Consider the following 17865-nt stretch of genomic DNA (forward strand, 5'->3'; position numbering starts at 1 on the left):
GATTAATCTAACTTGTAAAAAATGGATTTCCTTTTTGTCGTGTTTTAATGAATAATTTGGTGAAAAAAGTTGGTGCAGAAAAATAACTTTTATTTAATTGCCCATTTCAGCCCCATCGGCTCAAAGAGTGGAAGACATTTGTGTATCTATGGTCGGCTTTATTATAGCGCTAGTAATAACAGCACTTTTGGCACTAGTGGCTGTTGCTATCGCTGTTTGCTGCTGGCTATTGGCGTATCGGCGCCAGCCAAAGACTGCTGGACCATTACCACATCCACCAGAGTTCCCAAATCCTCTGTTCACTACTGAATCCGTAGCTGAACCTTCTCCTGATTATCATCTATCATAAGTGTCTTAGCATAATTATTATATTACAAATAACGTAATTTTAGAAAATTTTTACGGAATGCATTTCAAACCATTCGTCCTATTGGTTTGTTTTATATTTCTTAACGCAACTCCTCCAATGACTACCCCTTTTATACTTTTCTCTTAAGGGTTTTATTATTACACATTATATCATTCTTAGACGCAGATACCTCAGAATACTCTATATGCTCGTCTTTTCTTTATGGTGACGGTTCATTTTGATAAAATGAAGAGATTCGACCAATTATGACATTCACACATTTTCTCTAGTATTATATTCTCTAGTCAGTGGAGGATTTGTTATGTGTAACGCTGCGAATTTAATTCCTGTGTAAAGTCAAACAAATTAGTCTAATATAGCTTTCTTACTTTAATAAGTAAGCGATTGTACATTTTATCTAATAAACTCTAATTAAATAATCGCTTTAAAACTTTAATTTAGTGAGGTATATATATGTACTTATGTGAATTCAATATCTTTGAGACGAGGTTATTTATAGCAATGTGAGGTAGATTATGAGAGAATTAGGAACTTCACGGGATATGCAGAATGAATAGAAGCAATTACTTTTGAACTTCATTCCGTCATGATAACCAATCTAGAAAATTATTTTATATGAAGCGTTTCACAGCTTTGGTATTAACAGCTAAATAACGGAAGAAAGCCTAAATTTGGTCAAATTCCACTTAAAAAGGTTGGTACGCGATTGAGATGTCGATCAGCATGTTGACATCATTTGATCGTACATATTTAATCATTTAATTTATTTACTTTGTATGTAATATAAAATGATGTACCAGTCAAGTAATAATCGACATTATAAGGCAGAAAAAATTGTATTCCTTTTTAAAAGGTTATATTTTATCCTTTAATTACTGCTATAGGCCTTAACTTAATACATTTTTTTGATATTCCAGCTGCGTGACAAGTGTTTACAACATCAGTCACATTTTTATAGGATTCTGGAGCTTCCTCCATAACTAATTTTGGTGATGCTATTCTAATTGATATACCCATCTGCTCCAATTTATGTAAAACCTCCTTGTAATCTATATTCCTTCGCGACTTTGCTCTTGATAATGCTCGACCCTATTTAAAAGGTAAAGCAATTAGTAATTTTACTTACAATTTTTACTTAAACTATTAATGTTCAATAATCAAAACAGATATACAGCTTCAATACTTACTGCGCCATGACATGTTGAACCAAATGTTTCTTTCATCCCCTGTTCAGTACCAGTAAGAACATAACTACATGTTCCCATAGTTCCACCAATCAAAACAGGTTGTCCTGTTAGCTGATAATCCACAGGGATTAATGGATGATGTGGAGGAAATGCTCTAGTTGACCCCTTTCGATGTACCAAGAGTGTCTTCTGTTTACCATCTACTAAATGCTCTTCGGTCTTAGCAATATTATGAGAAACATCGTATATAACGTGCATATCGAGATCATCGGGAGACATATGATATTGTTTAGCAAATGCCTGAAATAAATTAAAAGAGAACCCAATTGCAACTGTTATAAATAATATCTGATGTTAAAATGAATAAATATAATTTAATAGTAATTACCTGTCGACTTAAAAATGTCATTGAGCTGCGATTAACCCATGCAAAATTTGCTGCAGCTGCCATTGATTTCAAGTAATCTTGACCTTCTTGAGAATTAATATGGGCACATGCCAATTGTCTATCATTTGTGTCAATATTATCCCTTTTCATAGCCTTTTCCATCTGCACCAGAGCATCTAAAATATTACTATCGAGATTAATATGAAGTTCATGAATAAAAAGTCAGGAATAGCTAAAAAACAATATTAATATTCACCTGTTGCAACTTGATGGCCAAATCCTCTACTACCTGAATGAATCATAACACAGACTTGACCCTTTTCTTCTATACCCATTTTAGATGCAGCCCATTTATCATAAATTTCATCTACAACTTGAATTTCTGCATAATGATTTCCAGCACCTAATGTCCCTAGCTGCAATTAATTGTAATTAAATCAAAAAATGTAATACAAATCTCATAGAAATAATTCATATTAAAATATAACTACCTGTGGTAAACCTCGTTTTTTTGCTCTCATTGAAACTTTTGATGGATCAGCATTTAACATTCTACCATACTCTTCACAATGCTCTTTGTCTTCTGCCCAAATATACCCTGAAATATTTAAACATTTTAATCATGCAATAGCAATATTTATAATACATAAAATTTTCAATTAATATGTATTTATTACCTTCTCTGAGGGACCAATCCATACCCATTTCTAGCGCTTCCTCTAAATCTCTAGCATTCATCGGTATAATACCCTTTGAACCAACACCTACCGGAATATGATCAAACATACTTTGAGCCAGTTGCTCCTACAATTCAAATAAACACATTGTATAATTATGGTAAGACCACAATTAAATTTTATAATAGCTGTTTAAGAATGAATGGCATTATTATTACCTTTACAGGCAAAACATCTTTTTCAAATAAATTAGTTCTTAACAGGCGCACACCACAGTTTATATCAAAACCTACTCCACCAGGGGAAACAATAGATTGAGGATCATTTATGTCAAAAGCAGCCATATTTCCTACATATCACATAGGTAAAATTAATAAAAGTTAAAATTTTAATATAAAACTTAATGCACTATACTTTTAAAATATATATACCTATGGCAAAACCATAACCAGAATGTACATCGGGTAATCCAACTGAGCGACCTACTATTCCAGGTAAAGCAGCAACATTTGCAATTTGTTTCATTCCAGGTAAGAAACCACCCACAGCACCTGGCCTGCATGAATTACGAAGCTCTTCAAACATTAAGCGTTCCAATACATTATTAACATAAAAAACACCTTCCACCTAAACAGTAAATAATACAAATTAAACACAACCATTTTAAGTTTTTTATTTAAAATATAATACCTTCATGTTAGGTTGAAACCCTTTTTTTATACGCCATGAATAGTCATTAATTTTTTCTAAATATTTTAATTCTTCTTGATACTGCCTGACAACCATGATTCTAAAAGTAACAAAACTTTAATAATAAAATAATATTCAAATTCAAATTATCAACAATCAGCTAGTTAAAATCAATAATTTAGAATACAAATATTTTATAGATAATAATTTATTACCTAAACTTTAGAAAATATTTACGTGAAGATTATATTAATTATTGAAAATTACCAATTAAGAATAATTAAGAATACCGGCACTCTGATCTCCCGGTGGTTGTTTTCAATACAGATTAAAATACTGACTGATCTGATACAGACAGCAGAACAGACACAGGTCACAGACTACACTGACTACAGACAGAGATCGTGTTTCAAAATTCACTGACAGTATTGCGACTGTCTTCTTTCAATGCTTCATTCTTGACAAAGATATAACGATATCCGCAGTACTGGCAGTGAATTCTGGAACACGGCCTCCTCAGGCTTCAGAGTTCAGCTAATATCACAGAGCTGCGCTTCGCCACAAATCAGAAGTTGATTACCAAGATTACCAGCAATATTTTTATCAAATCAATTTCTTGATTTAACGGTAAAACAGAGAGAAACATAACCAGACCCAGATATAACCTCAAAACTATTAAATACAAAATGAGATATCGCTCGCTAAAGACCATTTTTAACACAACAAAGTTGTTGCAGAAATATTCTTGCAAGTATAAACAAAATTTTTGCACATATTCTCGTTTGTTGCAATCTAGAAAGTTATCATCAGATCAGGAAGGCTCTCATTCGAAAGAGGAGCTCAGTAAATGTGAGGAAGATAGTCTAAGTATTGTATTGCAAAGCAAATATGATATTTTTCATGATGAAGACTCTTCAATCATTTTCGACATTCATGAGGAACAGGAGAGATTAAAACTTGGAATGGTTCAAGAAACTGTTCAGAAACATGAAACTTACAATGATTTAAATTTAGATAGTAAGTTCAATTCTTCATTTATACAAGTTTTGTTTTCTTTTTATAGTAACATTAACTATTTTATTATTGAATCATTTTTCATAATTTTATTTGTTGTAGGAGGAGAAAGGGGTGTATTTGACATTGAAGATTTACTCAGTGTGCTGAAGAGAGACAAAGCTAAAGAAATCTTTGTAGCTTCAGTTCCAGAAGAATTTTCTTATGTCGATTATGTTGTTATAGTGACGGGAAGATCCATAAAACATATGCATAATCTTGCTGTATTGGTTAGAAAAATATTCAAACTTAAAATGAACAAAACTGATAAACTACCTCACATTGAAGGGAAAAAAGACAACAATTGGATAGCTATTGATCTAGGTCTTATATTTAACAATAATTTATATCTAACCATCATTTTGACTTTAATATACATATTCCATTTCAGGAAATATTGTTTTACACGTTTTTTCGAAAAAAGCAAGAGATTATTATGATTTGGAAACTTTATGGACAGTTGGATCCAAATATGATGATATAACAAATACACCTGAAGACGAAAATGAGATAGAAGATTACAGTGACTTCTTGTCTAAATTGCAACCTGCAGATAGTTAAAAAATGTATATATTTTATAATTATAAGTTATATATATATATATATATATATATGTATATGTATGTATAAAATGTTAAAAAAAATTTTAAGATAAAATTTTTTTCGTCTGATACTTTATTCATGCATTTATTATGATTTTATGTTAATAATAAAGGGTAGCAAAAAAAGAAGCAAGAAAAGCATATGAACAACAGACGCGAGAACGACTGCCTGGAGCAGCCTGGAGTCCCTACCTGGAGGATACTTTTATTCTAAAACCGGGCAAAAGTAATTTTTAGCTTATATAGCATGTAATTTTATTCAATTTTATGTCACTAAAAATGCAAAATTGTAATTTAATAAAAGATTTCGAAATTTTTTTTGTGAACATAACCTTAGTTTCGTTATTTGTCACCTTAATTTAAGGTTGTATTTCTTCGGCCGGCTTATCGAGATTAAATAGAGCGTAGCGTTATCAATTTATCTGCTAGTTTCACACGCTGACTAATCTGTTTATGTTACATCAAATCTGAAATACCCATCCTTATCACTTTGGGCCTTTAGAAACTCTTTTTCTATAGTACAATTACATTTTTATTGTTATTAAGAAAATCACGCGACACTCGTATCTTATTTCCATAAACAAATATATTTGTTTTGTTTTTGTTCTCTCAGTGTTGCAAAAAGACTTTATCCATATGGGAAAATTAAAAAGACTGGAGTGATTTCATCGACATCAGGGAGTTCCTCAACTCAATATTTAAATATATTATTTCAACTGATAAATGATTTAAGAAAAATACATATAACATAAATATTAACTAAAGGTAAAAGAGAATTAGTTTCTTTATAAAAAAAATCAAGTATATAAGCATTGATAATGGTTTTTATTCTCCTTGCAGAATTCCAAACATGTTTTTAAGGACTAAACTGTAATTTCGACAAGTACTATATAAACAAAGTAGAGATGATTATAAACCATTAAAGATATGGCAAATGATTTGGATCAGATGTGTAGGAGAAAAAGCACACGGTTTTTAAATATTTGTTTAAAGCCCACTGAACAAATATTCTTGGTCTTCCTATTACCTACATTAATTAATTGTTTTGTATACTTGATACACTTTTCTGCAGATTTAGTTACAGCTATTCAGCATACAAGAGAAAACAATCCTATTTGGGGATGCTGTACAATAGGTTTCATGTATGCTCCAGCAATTATCTATTTTGTACTGACTGTATCACGGCCAGATTGGTGGATGTCTGATGATGATAAAGCAACAAAAAGCATTCCATTATGGTTTTTATGTCAGCTATGCCAACTTGTTTTCTTCCCATTTTTTGTTTTATATAGGTATAACATAATTCAATTTAATTAAGAAACTATTTGCTACTCAGATATTTTCATATAATTTTAGATATGCTGCACTCCTGGTACTGATCATTGATGCATTTTCATTATCTGGTAAAGAAAGAAAAAACACACTAAATATGGCAGCAGCTCCAGCAGCTATAGAATTATATTTATTTTTACAAGCTTGGTTTCAAGCAGCCCCGCAAGCAGTTTTCCAGACCCATTTGCTTTTTAGAACAAATTCAGTTATCCGCACTCCTCAAACAAGTATGAAAATGATCAATTCTCGTTGTTTCTCCAATTTAATATTTAAAGACACTGTTAATAATTTTATTTTTAGTGGTAGTGCAGGGACTGTCTATTCTTATGTCAATCGTAGTATTGGCTATCCAAACAACTTCATTTCAAAGATTTGAAAGCCAGAGAATTAATGGTAGAAAGCTACCATGGGCAATGTGGTTGAAAAAGTATTGTGTAGAGGTAAACATATTTACTACTAACATTATAAATAAGTATCATTAATTAAATATTTTATAGGAATTAAGAAATATTGGAGAGGGAACTCCTTTACAATCTTTTAGTTCGGCTGACAGAAATACTGCCATTACAAATACAACTAGTTCTACAGATCACAATCAAATAGACCCAATGTCAAATCTTGATAATCAGGATGTGCAAACTGAACGTATAGCCTTAGATAGACAGATATCTGTAACTCCACCACTGCCGCCAAAAAATGCACGTATGATTCCACCACCAGCTCCTCTACGTGGAATAACGACAGTGGCACTTTTACAAATACCTGATACCCCAGCTCCCCCAAGACCAGATTCTATTGCATTTAGCTCTGGTGGTCAGGAAACTTTAAATCTACCTGGACAATCCATATCAATAATTGAATCTGATCAAACTCTATTAAAAGACAAGCAAGATTTAAAGCTGCCAAGAAGGAAACCTACTGCTAAGGGACTAGAGCAAGATGATCCAGTTGGCAAGTTTGTCTCTTTCTTGTGGTGGTTTTTCTTTATCTTTGCAAGAGTACTTGCAATTACAGCAGCTTTCGAATTTTATCCTATATATTTGCTAAGTGTACTTAGTGTACACTATATTTTTGTATTAGTATTTTTATTCTATTACACTAAGTATAATGATGTAATCACTTTCTTTTTCAATCTTTGGCTAGGATTGATTTACATTTTTTGCATAATAGAATACAGAATAAAATTTGCTTATGCTAATAGATGGTTAGTGCTCTTTTATACTTGTGTTATATTGGAGAACGTATTTCTTACTTTAGGATGGTATATTTTCTTTAATTATTCAGGATTTTGGTACAGTTTTACATGCTATACAATTTTCATCAGTATGATAGTTGGTATTTTTTCTATGGCAGTTTATCAAACGCTCTTTAAGCCAAAGACACATAGAATTATTCTGGACTGAATAACGGTATCCTAAAATCATCAAAGTAATTTAAATGTATAGATTACATTCCATTGTTTTATTCTTTATGTACATAAACTAAATGTCACTTCAAACTATCCTTCACATACTGATCTAGAGTAGTAAAGCTATTTAATTTTACACTTACTGAGGTAGTCTTATAAACATTCATTTGTCGACATTTACCATACAATTAAGACAATTGTATTAATAATGAAGTTATTTAAAAATTTATTTACATTTAATTATGAAATTTGGCAGCGACTTGTCCTTATAATAAACTTCATGCTACAGTAATATTTACAGTATTATTATATATATATATATATATATATATATTATGTACACAAAATCTTTATGTTGTAATATGAAGTGTCCTACAACTTTTTAATGATATCACCACCCAGTTAGCAAGAAGAATCCTTTAGGAATTATTTTATAAGACAAAAAATGAGTTCATTTTTAATTTTCACGGGATTAGAAAATGTCTTTAGAATTCTTGGAGTTCAAAGGAGAATAGTTTCTTTGTTTTATAAAAAACGCTCCATAATAATATTAAGAGAATTTGGTCTCCTAGCTATGCAATAATTGTTAAAAGTATGTCTTATGTAAAATATCATCTTATAAAAAATTTTCCAATCTCATCTTATACATGTATATTGGAGTCTCTGTGAAGATTACCTAACTGTGCTTCAAATAAAATATCATTTAATAATTTTTCTGCTATTATCCTTTGATCCAATCTCATATTCCTTAGTTTAGCTGCTACATTCTTTCCAATCGCATCAAATTCGTCTTCTATGACAAAGGAATTATTGTGCGTCAATTTCAACATATCACTGGATTCTCGCTCTTCTGATTTGCGCCTGCGAATCACAGGAGAGCCATTCCATTCTGTTGGAGGATCATAAGACTCCTCATTCCCAACCTGACATGTTTCCTATAAAATATAGCATCCTTTTATTTTTAAAAGAAACTTAAAATTTTCTTTTTTGCTTTTTAAATAAAAAGAAGTATATACTTACAGATTTATAACATTTTCTGTACCCCCTTTTTGTTCTAACAATTTCAGGGCATTTATCTGCAGATAAGTCAATGTACACCATAGCAGGCTTCCTTTGGTTTGATTTACATTTTATTTTATCAATCAAAAATGGGTGTACTCTCTACAAAATATAAAATAAAAACATCAGATACTCCATAATTAGTTTGAAGCTTTTTTCTTTCATAAGAAATTTACTTTTATATGACTAAGAAAATTTCCTGTAGACTTCAAATTTCCATTGAGTAGCTTTTGGCACTGTAGACATCTAACAGTAACATTTGTATCTTCAACTCTCATGACAGTAAAAAATTCTCCATCAAGAATTGCAGGTAATCGTACTGGAGTTAAAGTCATGTTTTGTTGATTGCTAGATTGAATCTGCATCATTTGATTGGGTTGCTCTGATGGTGGTTGTTGTATTTGCTGGTGCACTGATGTACATTCATGATTTTCCTGATCTTCAATTTGCACAGTTTCAGTAGGTGTCTGTGTATCCACTGTATGAACCATCTCTCTTTGCTGACTACCAGTGTCTATCAAACAAGAATCATAGTTCTCGATTTTTGCATTGTACCTCTGAGTTGGAAAATTGTCCATTGTTTATCTCATTTGATCACTGTTCTACTAGCAAGTTGCAAATGTGCAAAAATGCTTTTTTGTTTCATTTAACCACTATGAACAATTTTTGCATTATCTAAGAAAAAAAGGATAACAACATATAATTTTCTGACAATAATAGCAGGCTATACTGTTTATCATGATTTCTTATTGGATTTAAGATAAGAAATAAGATAAGAGCATCATACATACTATGAATCTAGATCAGATAATAGATGAACATTGGAACGATATAAGTAATAATCTACACTCACAACTCATTAACTCTTTGAATTACAGTGTAATATATTGTTGCACTACCAAACTCTTCCACAAGGCATAAAGTAACAATACTGTACTCTCTCAAACTATTTGCTACAAACAATTTCTCTGACACATTGTTTGGCCATAACCAGCGAATCTTCTAATTTTTTTAACCTGCACTCTTAAAAAATAAGAAAATATTTTGTTCTTAACAATAATATAGATTTTGCAATATATGAAAAAATTTTAATTTAAAAGTCATTTATCCACTAAAATTTCACATCTTTTTTACAGTTTAAAGCGTTTAAAGCGATTAATACTTGAATTTTTGTTTTATTGTAAAAAGAACCTGCTGTTTTAGTAGATCGTATGTACACACATACCAACATACATACTTTATTATCATATACATATGCATACATATGTATGTATATAGGACTCTGACTGAACTGGACTGAAAACTATCTGAATTCTGGAATGCCCTCAATCAGCGTTGCCAAGTGTAGTATAATTATACTACCGTAGTATAATTTTCCTATAGCGTAGTATCCTTAGGATACTACGCTACAGTTTCTGTTCCCTGCGGGATCCTACGCTATAGTTTCTGTTCACTGCGGGATCCTACGCTACAGTTTCTGTCCTTGCGGGATACAACCAATGCCAGGTATGGCTGTTTCTAATGTTTCGATGCATTTAGGAACTGCTTTAAAAAGACACCAGCGCTCTTACTATGTAGTACTAATACGCGCGCCTATGTATAACTCATCCTCGCTTATCTCGTATATACACAATGGGAAATTAAATCATATGTAGCTCAGGCATCAGATAGTGTAGTAATGAATTAAATAATATAATTCAACCCGGGAAAGAAAACTATAGTATAATTAACGGGAATCCATATACCGACATTACAGGGCGAAAACTATTTCGCATGCAGCGTCGTCATTTGTTGACGGATTGTAAAGTTATTACAGGTTTTTGGGAATGCCAGAAGCTTATCTACTAAGTTACGTTAGGAAAATTAACAAAAAATGAAAAAAAATTTTTGTTTAAATAAATATATTAACATTATTGAGAAACAACAATTAAATCGCAAAATCCCCCAACGTACTTTACTAGATAATGTTCATACGTTTCCAAAAAGTCCACAAAAATGCAAATCTGTCAAGAAATGACGATGCTGCATGCAAAATAAATAATTGAAGAATTTCGTGTTGGCGACTTCCCGAACACGAAATTCTTCCATTATTTATTTTGCATGCAGCATCGTCATTTCTTGACAGATTTGCATTTTTGTGGACTTTTTGGAAACGTATGAACATTATCTAGTAAAGTACGTTGGGGGATTTTGCGATTTAATTGTTGTTTCTCAATAATGTTAATATATTTATTTAAACAAAAATTTTTTTTCATTTTTTGTTAATTTTCCTAACGTAACTTAGTAGATAAGCTTCTGGCATTCCCAAAAACCTGTAATAACTTTACAATCCGTCAACAAATGACGACGCTGCATGCGAAATAGTTTTCGCCCTGTAATGTTGGTATATGGATTCCCGTTAAGGTGTGGTGTGCTCTTGGCACTTCTACAAGATTCCCAAAGATCAGAAAATTAATTCGAATCATTTACTAATCGGAAGGGATCTTGTAGAAGTGAGCCCCCCCACCACGACAAGGTGGCACACCGTCGGGGAGGGAGGCGGCGCCGCCTCACCTGAAACAAAAAGAAAACAAAAATATACTTGAAAAAACGAGTATTTAACCCGAAATGTGGAAGGATTTTCAAAGAAAATATTTCCACATTTCAGATTCTAATTAGGAATTTCAAAGACAGACAAAGATATAAATTAATAAAGCATGCTAAAAAAAGTGAATGAATAGAGAAACTAACTAAATTGTTACTTCTTTCCAGCGGTTAGTTGAGAAGCTTCCTCCTCTCGAGCGTGAATGTTAATTCACACAAAGGTCAACCAGATCTTGACTGATACTCTCCTCAGTGACTAATTACCCTTACATTCTTTATCCCTTGGTGTGGATCCGAGTTGTCACACAAAGAACTACTACGTCGAGGAAACGATTTACACATCAATAAAGATGGACCCCTATTAGGTGAACTTAATGAGCCAACATCGAGAGTCCACAAGGACAAAGTAAGTAAGAGTTGACAGTCACTGAAGGAGGATCAGCCCGAGCCAGTTGACACTCGAGAGTCCACTTCTCAATAAACACCTGTACTTGAATTAACAATGAATGAAAATAATAAGATTAAATTTGCCTATCCTTGAAATTATTTAAATAAATGTGGACTTAAGTAAACGGAGAGTGTTTACTTCCTACTCCTTGGTAGCCTTGTCCTATAAGCGTCCTTCCTAAAACATAAAATAAATTAAACAAGTATGAGAAATAAGAAAAGAATGTATTTGCCTGTACGTCTTCCTCCAACGACGGCTCGATTCCGAATGATGGTTTGACTCACTCCAACCCAGGATGGCAATGGCGCATGATTGGTGTCGATTCGTTATAGGGTTTATATCGTTATTGGATACGGGGTCACTATCCATGGTCCTCTAGCGCTCGACCTGAAACAAACAAAAAAATTAGAATAAATTTGGAAAAAAACGATAATTCAACCCGAAATTTGGAAGTATTTTCAAGGAAAATATTCCCACATTTCAGATTCTAATTAGGAATTTCAAAGACAGACAAAGATATAAATTAATAAAGCATGCTACAAAAAGTGAATGAAAACAGAAGCTAACGAAATTGTTACTTCTTTCCAGCGGTTAATTGAAAAGCTTCCTCCTCTCGAGCGTGAATGTTAATTCACACAAAGGTCAACCAGATCATGACTGATACTCTCCTCAGTGACTAATTACCCTTACTTTCTTTGTCCCTTGGTGTGGATCCGAGTTGTCACACGAAGAACTACTACGTCGAGGAAACGATTTACACATCAATAAAGATGGACCCCTATTAGGTGAACTTAATGAGCCAACGTCGAGAGTCCACAAGCACAAAGTAAGTAAGGGTTGATAGTCGCTGAAGGAGGATCAGCCCGAGCCAGTTGACACTCGAGAGTCCACTTCTCAATAAACACCTGTACTTGAATTAACAATGAATGAAAATAATAAGATTAAATTTATCTATCCTTGAAATTATTTAAATAAATGTGGACTTAAGTAAACGGACTGGTAATTAAGCCCTACTCGTTGACAGCCTTGTCCTACAAGAGTCCTTCCTAAAACATAAAATAAATTAAACAAGTATGAGAAATAAAAAAATAAATTATTTGCCAGTACGTCCTCTCCCGATGATGTCCCGATTCCAAGTGAGGGTTTGACTTGGTCCAACCCAGGATGGCAATGGCGCATGATTAGTGTTAGATTTATGTCGATATTGGGAAAATGCGGTCACTATCCATGGCTCTCTCCCGCTCCAACTGAAACAGAAAGAAAACAAAAATAAAATTGAAAAAACGAGTATTCAACCCGAAATGTGGAAGGATTTTCAAGGAAAATATTTCCACATTTCAGATTCTAATTGGGAATTTCAAGGACAGACAAAGATATAAATTAATGAAGCATGCTACAAAAAGTGAATGAACAGAGAAGCTAACGAAATTGTTACATCTTTCCAGCGGTTAGTTGAGAAGCTTCCTCCTCTCGAGCGTGAATGTTAATTCACACAAAGGTCGACCAGATCACGGCTGATACTCTCCTCAGTGACTAATAACCCTTACTTTCTTTGTCCCTTGGTGTGGATCCGAGTTGTCACACGAAGAACTACTACGTCGAGGAAACGATTTACACATCAATAAAGATGGACCCCTATTAGGTGAACTTAATGAGCCAACATCGAGAGTCCACAAGGACAAAGTAAGTAAGAGTTGATAGTCACTGAAGGAGGATCAGCCCGAGCCAGTTGACACTCGAGAGTCCACTTCTCAATAAACACCTGTACTTGAATTAACAATGAATGAAAATAATAAGATTAAATTTATCTATCCTTGAAATTATTTAAATAAATGTGGACTTAAGTAAACGGAGAGTGTTTACTTCCTACTCCTTGGTAGCCTTGTCCTATAAGCGTCCTTCCTAAAACATAAAATAAATTAAACAAGTATGAGAAATAAGAAAAGAATGTATTTGCCTGTACGTCTTCCTCCAACGACGGCTCGATTCCGAATGATGGTTTGACTCACTCCAACCAAGGATGGTAATGGCGCATGATTGGTGTCGATTCGTTATAGGGTTTATGTCGTTATTGGATACGGGGTCACTATCCATGGTCCTCTAGCGCTCGACCTGAAACAAACAAAAAAATTAGAATAAATTTGGAAAAAAACGAGAATTCAACCCGAAATTTGGAAGTATTTTCAAGGAAAATATTCCCACATTTCAGATTCTAATTAGGAATTTCAAAGACAGACAAAGATATAAATTAATAAAGCATGCTACAAAAAGTGAATGAAAACAGAAGCTAACGAAATTGTTACTTCTTTCCAGCGGTTAATTGAAAAGCTTCCTCCTCTCGAGCGTGAATGTTAATTCACACAAAGGTCAACCAGATCATGACTGATACTCTCCTCAGTGACTAATTACCCTTACTTTCTTTGTCCCTTGGTGTGGATCCGAGTTGTCACACGAAGAACTACTACGTCGAGGAAACGATTTACACATCAATAAAGATGGACCCCTATTAGGTGAACTTAATGAGCCAACGTCGAGAGTCCACAAGGACAAAGTAAGTAAGGGTTGATAGTCGCTGAAGGAGGATCAGCCCGAGCCAGTTGACACTCGAGAGTCCACTTCTCAATAAACACCTGTACTTGAATTAACAATGAATGAAAATAATAAGATTAAATTTATCTATCCTTGAAATTATTTAAATAAATGTGGACTTAAGTAAACGGACTGGTAATTAAGCCCTACTCGTTGACAGCCTTGTCCTACAAGAGTCCTTCCTAAAACATAAAATAAATTAAACAAGTATGAGAAATAAAAAAATAAATTATTTGCCAGTACGTCCTCTCCCGATGATGTCCCGATTCCAAGTGATGGTTTGACTTGGTCCAACCCAGGATGGCAATGGCGCATGATTAGTGTTGGATTTATGTCGATATTGGGAAAATGCGGTCACTATCCATGGCTCTCTCCCGCTCCAACTGAAACAGAAAGAAATCAAAAATAAAATTGAAAAAACGAGTATTCAACCCGAAATGTGGAAGGATTTTCAAGGAAAATATTTCCACATTTCAGATTCTAATTGGGAATTTCAAGGACAGACAAAGATATAAATTAATGAAGCATGCTACAAAAAGTGAATGAACAGAGAAGCTAACGAAATTGTTACATCTTTCCAGCGGTTAGTTGAGAAGCTTCCTCCTCTCGAGCGTGAATGTTAATTCACACAAAGGTCGACCAGATCACGGCTGATACTCTCCTCAGTGACTAATAACCCTTACTTTCTTTGTCCCTTGGTGTGGATCCGAGTTGTCACACGAAGAACTACTACGTCGAGGAAACGATTTACACATCAATAAAGATGGACCCCTATTAGGTGAACTTAATGAGCCAACATCGAGAGTCCACAAGGACAAAGTAAGTAAGAGTTGATAGTCACTGAAGGAGGATCAGCCCGAGCCAGTTGACACTCGAGAGTCCACTTCTCAATAAACACCTGTACTTGAATTAACAATGAATGAAAATAATAAGATTAAATTTATCTATCCTTGAAATTATTTAAATAAATGTGGACTTAAGTAAACGGAGAGTGTTTACTTCCTACTCCTTGGTAGCCTTGTCCTATAAGCGTCCTTCCTAAAACATAAAATAAATTAAACAAGTATGAGAAATAAGAAAAGAATGTATTTGCCTGTACGTCTTCCTCCAACGACGGCTCGATTCCGAATGATGGTTTGACTCACTCCAACCCAGGATGGTAATGGCGCATGATTGGTGTCGATTCGTTATAGGGTTTATGTCGTTATTGGATACGGGGTCACTATCCATGGTCCTCTAGCGCTCGACCTGAAACAAACAAAAAAATTAGAATAATTTTGAAAAAAAACGAGAATTCAACCAGAAATGTGGAAGGATTTTCAAGGAAAATATTCCCACATTTCAGATTCTAATTAGGAATTTCAAAGACAGACAAAGATATAAATTAATAAAGCATTCTACAAAAAGTGAATGAAAACAGAAGCTAACGAAATTGTTACTTCTTTCCAGCGGTTAATTGAAAAGCTTCCTCCTCTCGAGCGTGAATGTTAATTCACACAAAGGTCAACCAGATCATGACTGATACTCTCCTCAGTGACTAATTACCCTTACTTTCTTTGTCCCTTGGTGTGGATCCGAGTTGTCACACGAAGAACTACTACGTCGAGGAAACGATTTACACATCAATAAAGATGGACCCCTATTAGGTGAACTTATTGAGCCAACGTCGAGAGTCCACAAGGACAAAGTAAGTAAGGGTTGATAGTCGCTGAAGGAGGATCAGCCCGAGCCAGTTGACACTCGAGAGTCCACTTCTCAATAAACACCTGTACTTGAATTAACAATGAATGAAAATAATAAGATTAAATTTATCTATCCTTGAAATTATTTAAATAAATGTGGACTTAAGTAAACGGACTGGTAATTAAGCCCTACTCGTTGACAGCCTTGTCCTACAAGAGTCCTTCCTAAAACATAAAATAAATTAAACAAGTATGAGAAATAAAAAAATAAATTATTTGCCAGTACGTCCTCTCCCGATGATGTCCCGATTCCAAGTGATGGTTTGACTTGGTCCAACCCAGGATGGCAATGGCGCATGATTAGTGTTGGATTTATGTCGATATTGGGAAAATGCGGTCACTATCCATGGCTCTCTCCCGCTCCAACTGAAACAGAAAGAAATCAAAAATAAAATTGAAAAAACGAGTATTCAACCCGAAATGTGGAAGGATTTTCAAGGAAAATATTTCCACATTTCAGATTCTAATTGGGAATTTCAAGGACAGACAAAGATATAAATTAATGAAGCATGCTACAAAAAGTGAATGAACAGAGAAGCTAACGAAATTGTTACATCTTTCCAGCGGTTAGTTGAGAAGCTTCCTCCTCTCGAGCGTGAATGTTAATTCACACAAAGGTCGACCAGATCACGGCTGATACTCTCCTCAGTGACTAATAACCCTTACTTTCTTTGTCCCTTGGTGTGGATCCGAGTTGTCACACGAAGAACTACTACGTCGAGGAAACGATTTACACATCAATAAAGATGGACCCCTATTAGGTGAACTTAATGAGCCAACATCGAGAGTCCACAAGGACAAAGTAAGTAAGAGTTGATAGTCACTGAAGGAGGATCAGCCCGAGCCAGTTGACACTCGAGAGTCCACTTCTCAATAAACACCTGTACTTGAATTAACAATGAATGAAAATAATAAGATTAAATTTATCTATCCTTGAAATTATTTAAATAAATGTGGACTTAAGTAAACGGAGAGTGTTTACTTCCTACTCCTTGGTAGCCTTGTCCTATAAGCGTCCTTCCTAAAACATAAAATAAATTAAACAAGTATGAGAAATAAGAAAAGAATGTATTTGCCTGTACGTCTTCCTCCAACGACGGCTCGATTCCGAATGATGGTTTGACTCACTCCAACCCAGGATGGTAATGGCGCATGATTGGTGTCGATTCGTTATAGGGTTTATGTCGTTATTGGATACGGGGTCACTATCCATGGTCCTCTAGCGCTCGACCTGAAACAAACAAAAAAATTAGAATAAATTTGAAAAAAAACGAGAATTCAACCCGAAATGTGGAAGGATTTTCAAGGAAAATATTCCCACATTTCAGATTCTAATTAGGAATTTCAAAGACAGACAAAGATATAAATTAATAAAGCATTCTACAAAAAGTGAATGAAAACAGAAGCTAACGAAATTGTTACTTCTTTCCAGCGGTTAATTGAAAAGCTTCCTCCTCTCGAGCGTGAATGTTAATTCACACAAAGGTCAACCAGATCATGACTGATACTCTCCTCAGTGACTAATTACCCTTACTTTCTTTGTCCCTTGGTGTGGATCCGAGTTGTCACACGAAGAACTACTACGTCGAGGAAACGATTTACACATCAATAAAGATGGACCCCTATTAGGTGAACTTATTGAGCCAACGTCGAGAGTCCACAAGGACAAAGTAAGTAAGGGTTGATAGTCGCTGAAGGAGGATCAGCCCGAGCCAGTTGACACTCGAGAGTCCACTT

General features: G+C 34.0%; 5 protein-coding genes and 1 long non-coding RNA gene across 10 annotated transcripts in view; 3 read left to right on the top strand and 3 right to left on the bottom strand.

Moving 5' to 3' along the window:
• LOC136780117 (uncharacterized) overlaps positions 1–358 on the top strand; it is a gene marked incomplete at its 5' end in the record, with an annotated part of 59825 nt that extends 59467 nt beyond the window's left edge. Inside the window, 1 exon segment of the mRNA XM_066738233.1 lies at positions 111–358. Coding sequence (XP_066594330.1) covers positions 111–349 — 239 coding nt within the window.
• Positions 359–1136: 778 nt separating this feature from the next.
• LOC136780107 (RNA-splicing ligase RtcB homolog) lies at positions 1137–3728 on the bottom strand. Of its 3 annotated transcripts, none has more exons than XM_066738218.1 (10): positions 3603–3728; positions 3313–3412; positions 3054–3249; positions 2841–2971; positions 2623–2749; positions 2437–2543; positions 2202–2361; positions 1946–2121; positions 1558–1857; positions 1137–1459 (listed from the first exon to the last, which is right to left on the bottom strand). In XM_066738218.1, exons 2-10 carry the CDS (start codon positions 3406–3408, stop codon positions 1232–1234), a joined length of 1521 nt encoding a protein of 506 aa, XP_066594315.1. In that variant the 5' UTR covers positions 3409–3412; positions 3603–3728; the 3' UTR covers positions 1137–1231. The 3 variants fall into 3 exon arrangements, with proteins under 3 accessions (XP_066594315.1, XP_066594314.1, XP_066594313.1); XM_066738217.1 differs by having other exon boundaries at positions 3580–3728; XM_066738216.1 differs by having other exon boundaries at positions 3528–3728.
• A 127-nt stretch (positions 3729–3855) lies between these two features.
• On the top strand, positions 3856–5288 carry LOC136780109 (mitochondrial assembly of ribosomal large subunit protein 1-like). Its single transcript, XM_066738221.1, has 4 exons — positions 3856–4329; positions 4429–4689; positions 4757–4931; positions 5081–5288. The coding sequence occupies exons 1-3, from the start codon at positions 3999–4001 to the stop codon at positions 4924–4926; spliced, it is 762 nt and encodes a 253-aa protein (XP_066594318.1). The 5' UTR covers positions 3856–3998; the 3' UTR covers positions 4927–4931; positions 5081–5288.
• LOC136780110 (uncharacterized) lies at positions 4774–5452 on the bottom strand. The gene is made up of 3 exons (XR_010823715.1): positions 5321–5452; positions 5160–5240; positions 4774–4912 (listed from the first exon to the last, which is right to left on the bottom strand). It is a non-coding gene; the product is annotated as an uncharacterized lncRNA (long non-coding RNA).
• Positions 5351–8419, top strand: LOC136780106 (uncharacterized). 2 transcript variants are annotated; one of them, XM_066738213.1, is made up of 6 exons: positions 5351–5485; positions 5581–5732; positions 5808–6259; positions 6324–6526; positions 6600–6739; positions 6797–8419. In XM_066738213.1, the coding sequence occupies exons 3-6, from the start codon at positions 5895–5897 to the stop codon at positions 7700–7702; spliced, it is 1614 nt and encodes a 537-aa protein (XP_066594310.1). In that variant the 5' UTR covers positions 5351–5485; positions 5581–5732; positions 5808–5894; the 3' UTR covers positions 7703–8419. The 2 variants fall into 2 exon arrangements, with proteins under 2 accessions (XP_066594310.1, XP_066594311.1); XM_066738214.1 differs by lacking the exon at positions 5351–5485 and having other exon boundaries at positions 5592–5732; positions 6324–6370; positions 6443–6526.
• LOC136780108 (uncharacterized) lies at positions 7746–10069 on the bottom strand. Of its 2 annotated transcripts, none has more exons than XM_066738220.1 (4): positions 9620–10069; positions 8943–9280; positions 8728–8868; positions 7746–8642 (listed from the first exon to the last, which is right to left on the bottom strand). In XM_066738220.1, the coding sequence occupies exons 1-4, from the start codon at positions 9624–9626 to the stop codon at positions 8349–8351; spliced, it is 780 nt and encodes a 259-aa protein (XP_066594317.1). In that variant the 5' UTR covers positions 9627–10069; the 3' UTR covers positions 7746–8348. The 2 variants fall into 2 exon arrangements, with proteins under 2 accessions (XP_066594317.1, XP_066594316.1); XM_066738219.1 differs by having other exon boundaries at positions 8943–9441; positions 9558–10068.
• Between the last annotated feature and the right edge of the window lie 7796 nt (positions 10070–17865).

Source organism: Prorops nasuta, unplaced genomic scaffold, assembly GCF_024137725.1.
Source record: "Prorops nasuta isolate Cenicafe-Biocafe unplaced genomic scaffold, Cenicafe_Pnas_1.2 PNAS00018, whole genome shotgun sequence".
Classification (NCBI taxonomy): Eukaryota; Metazoa; Arthropoda; class Insecta; order Hymenoptera; family Bethylidae; genus Prorops; species Prorops nasuta.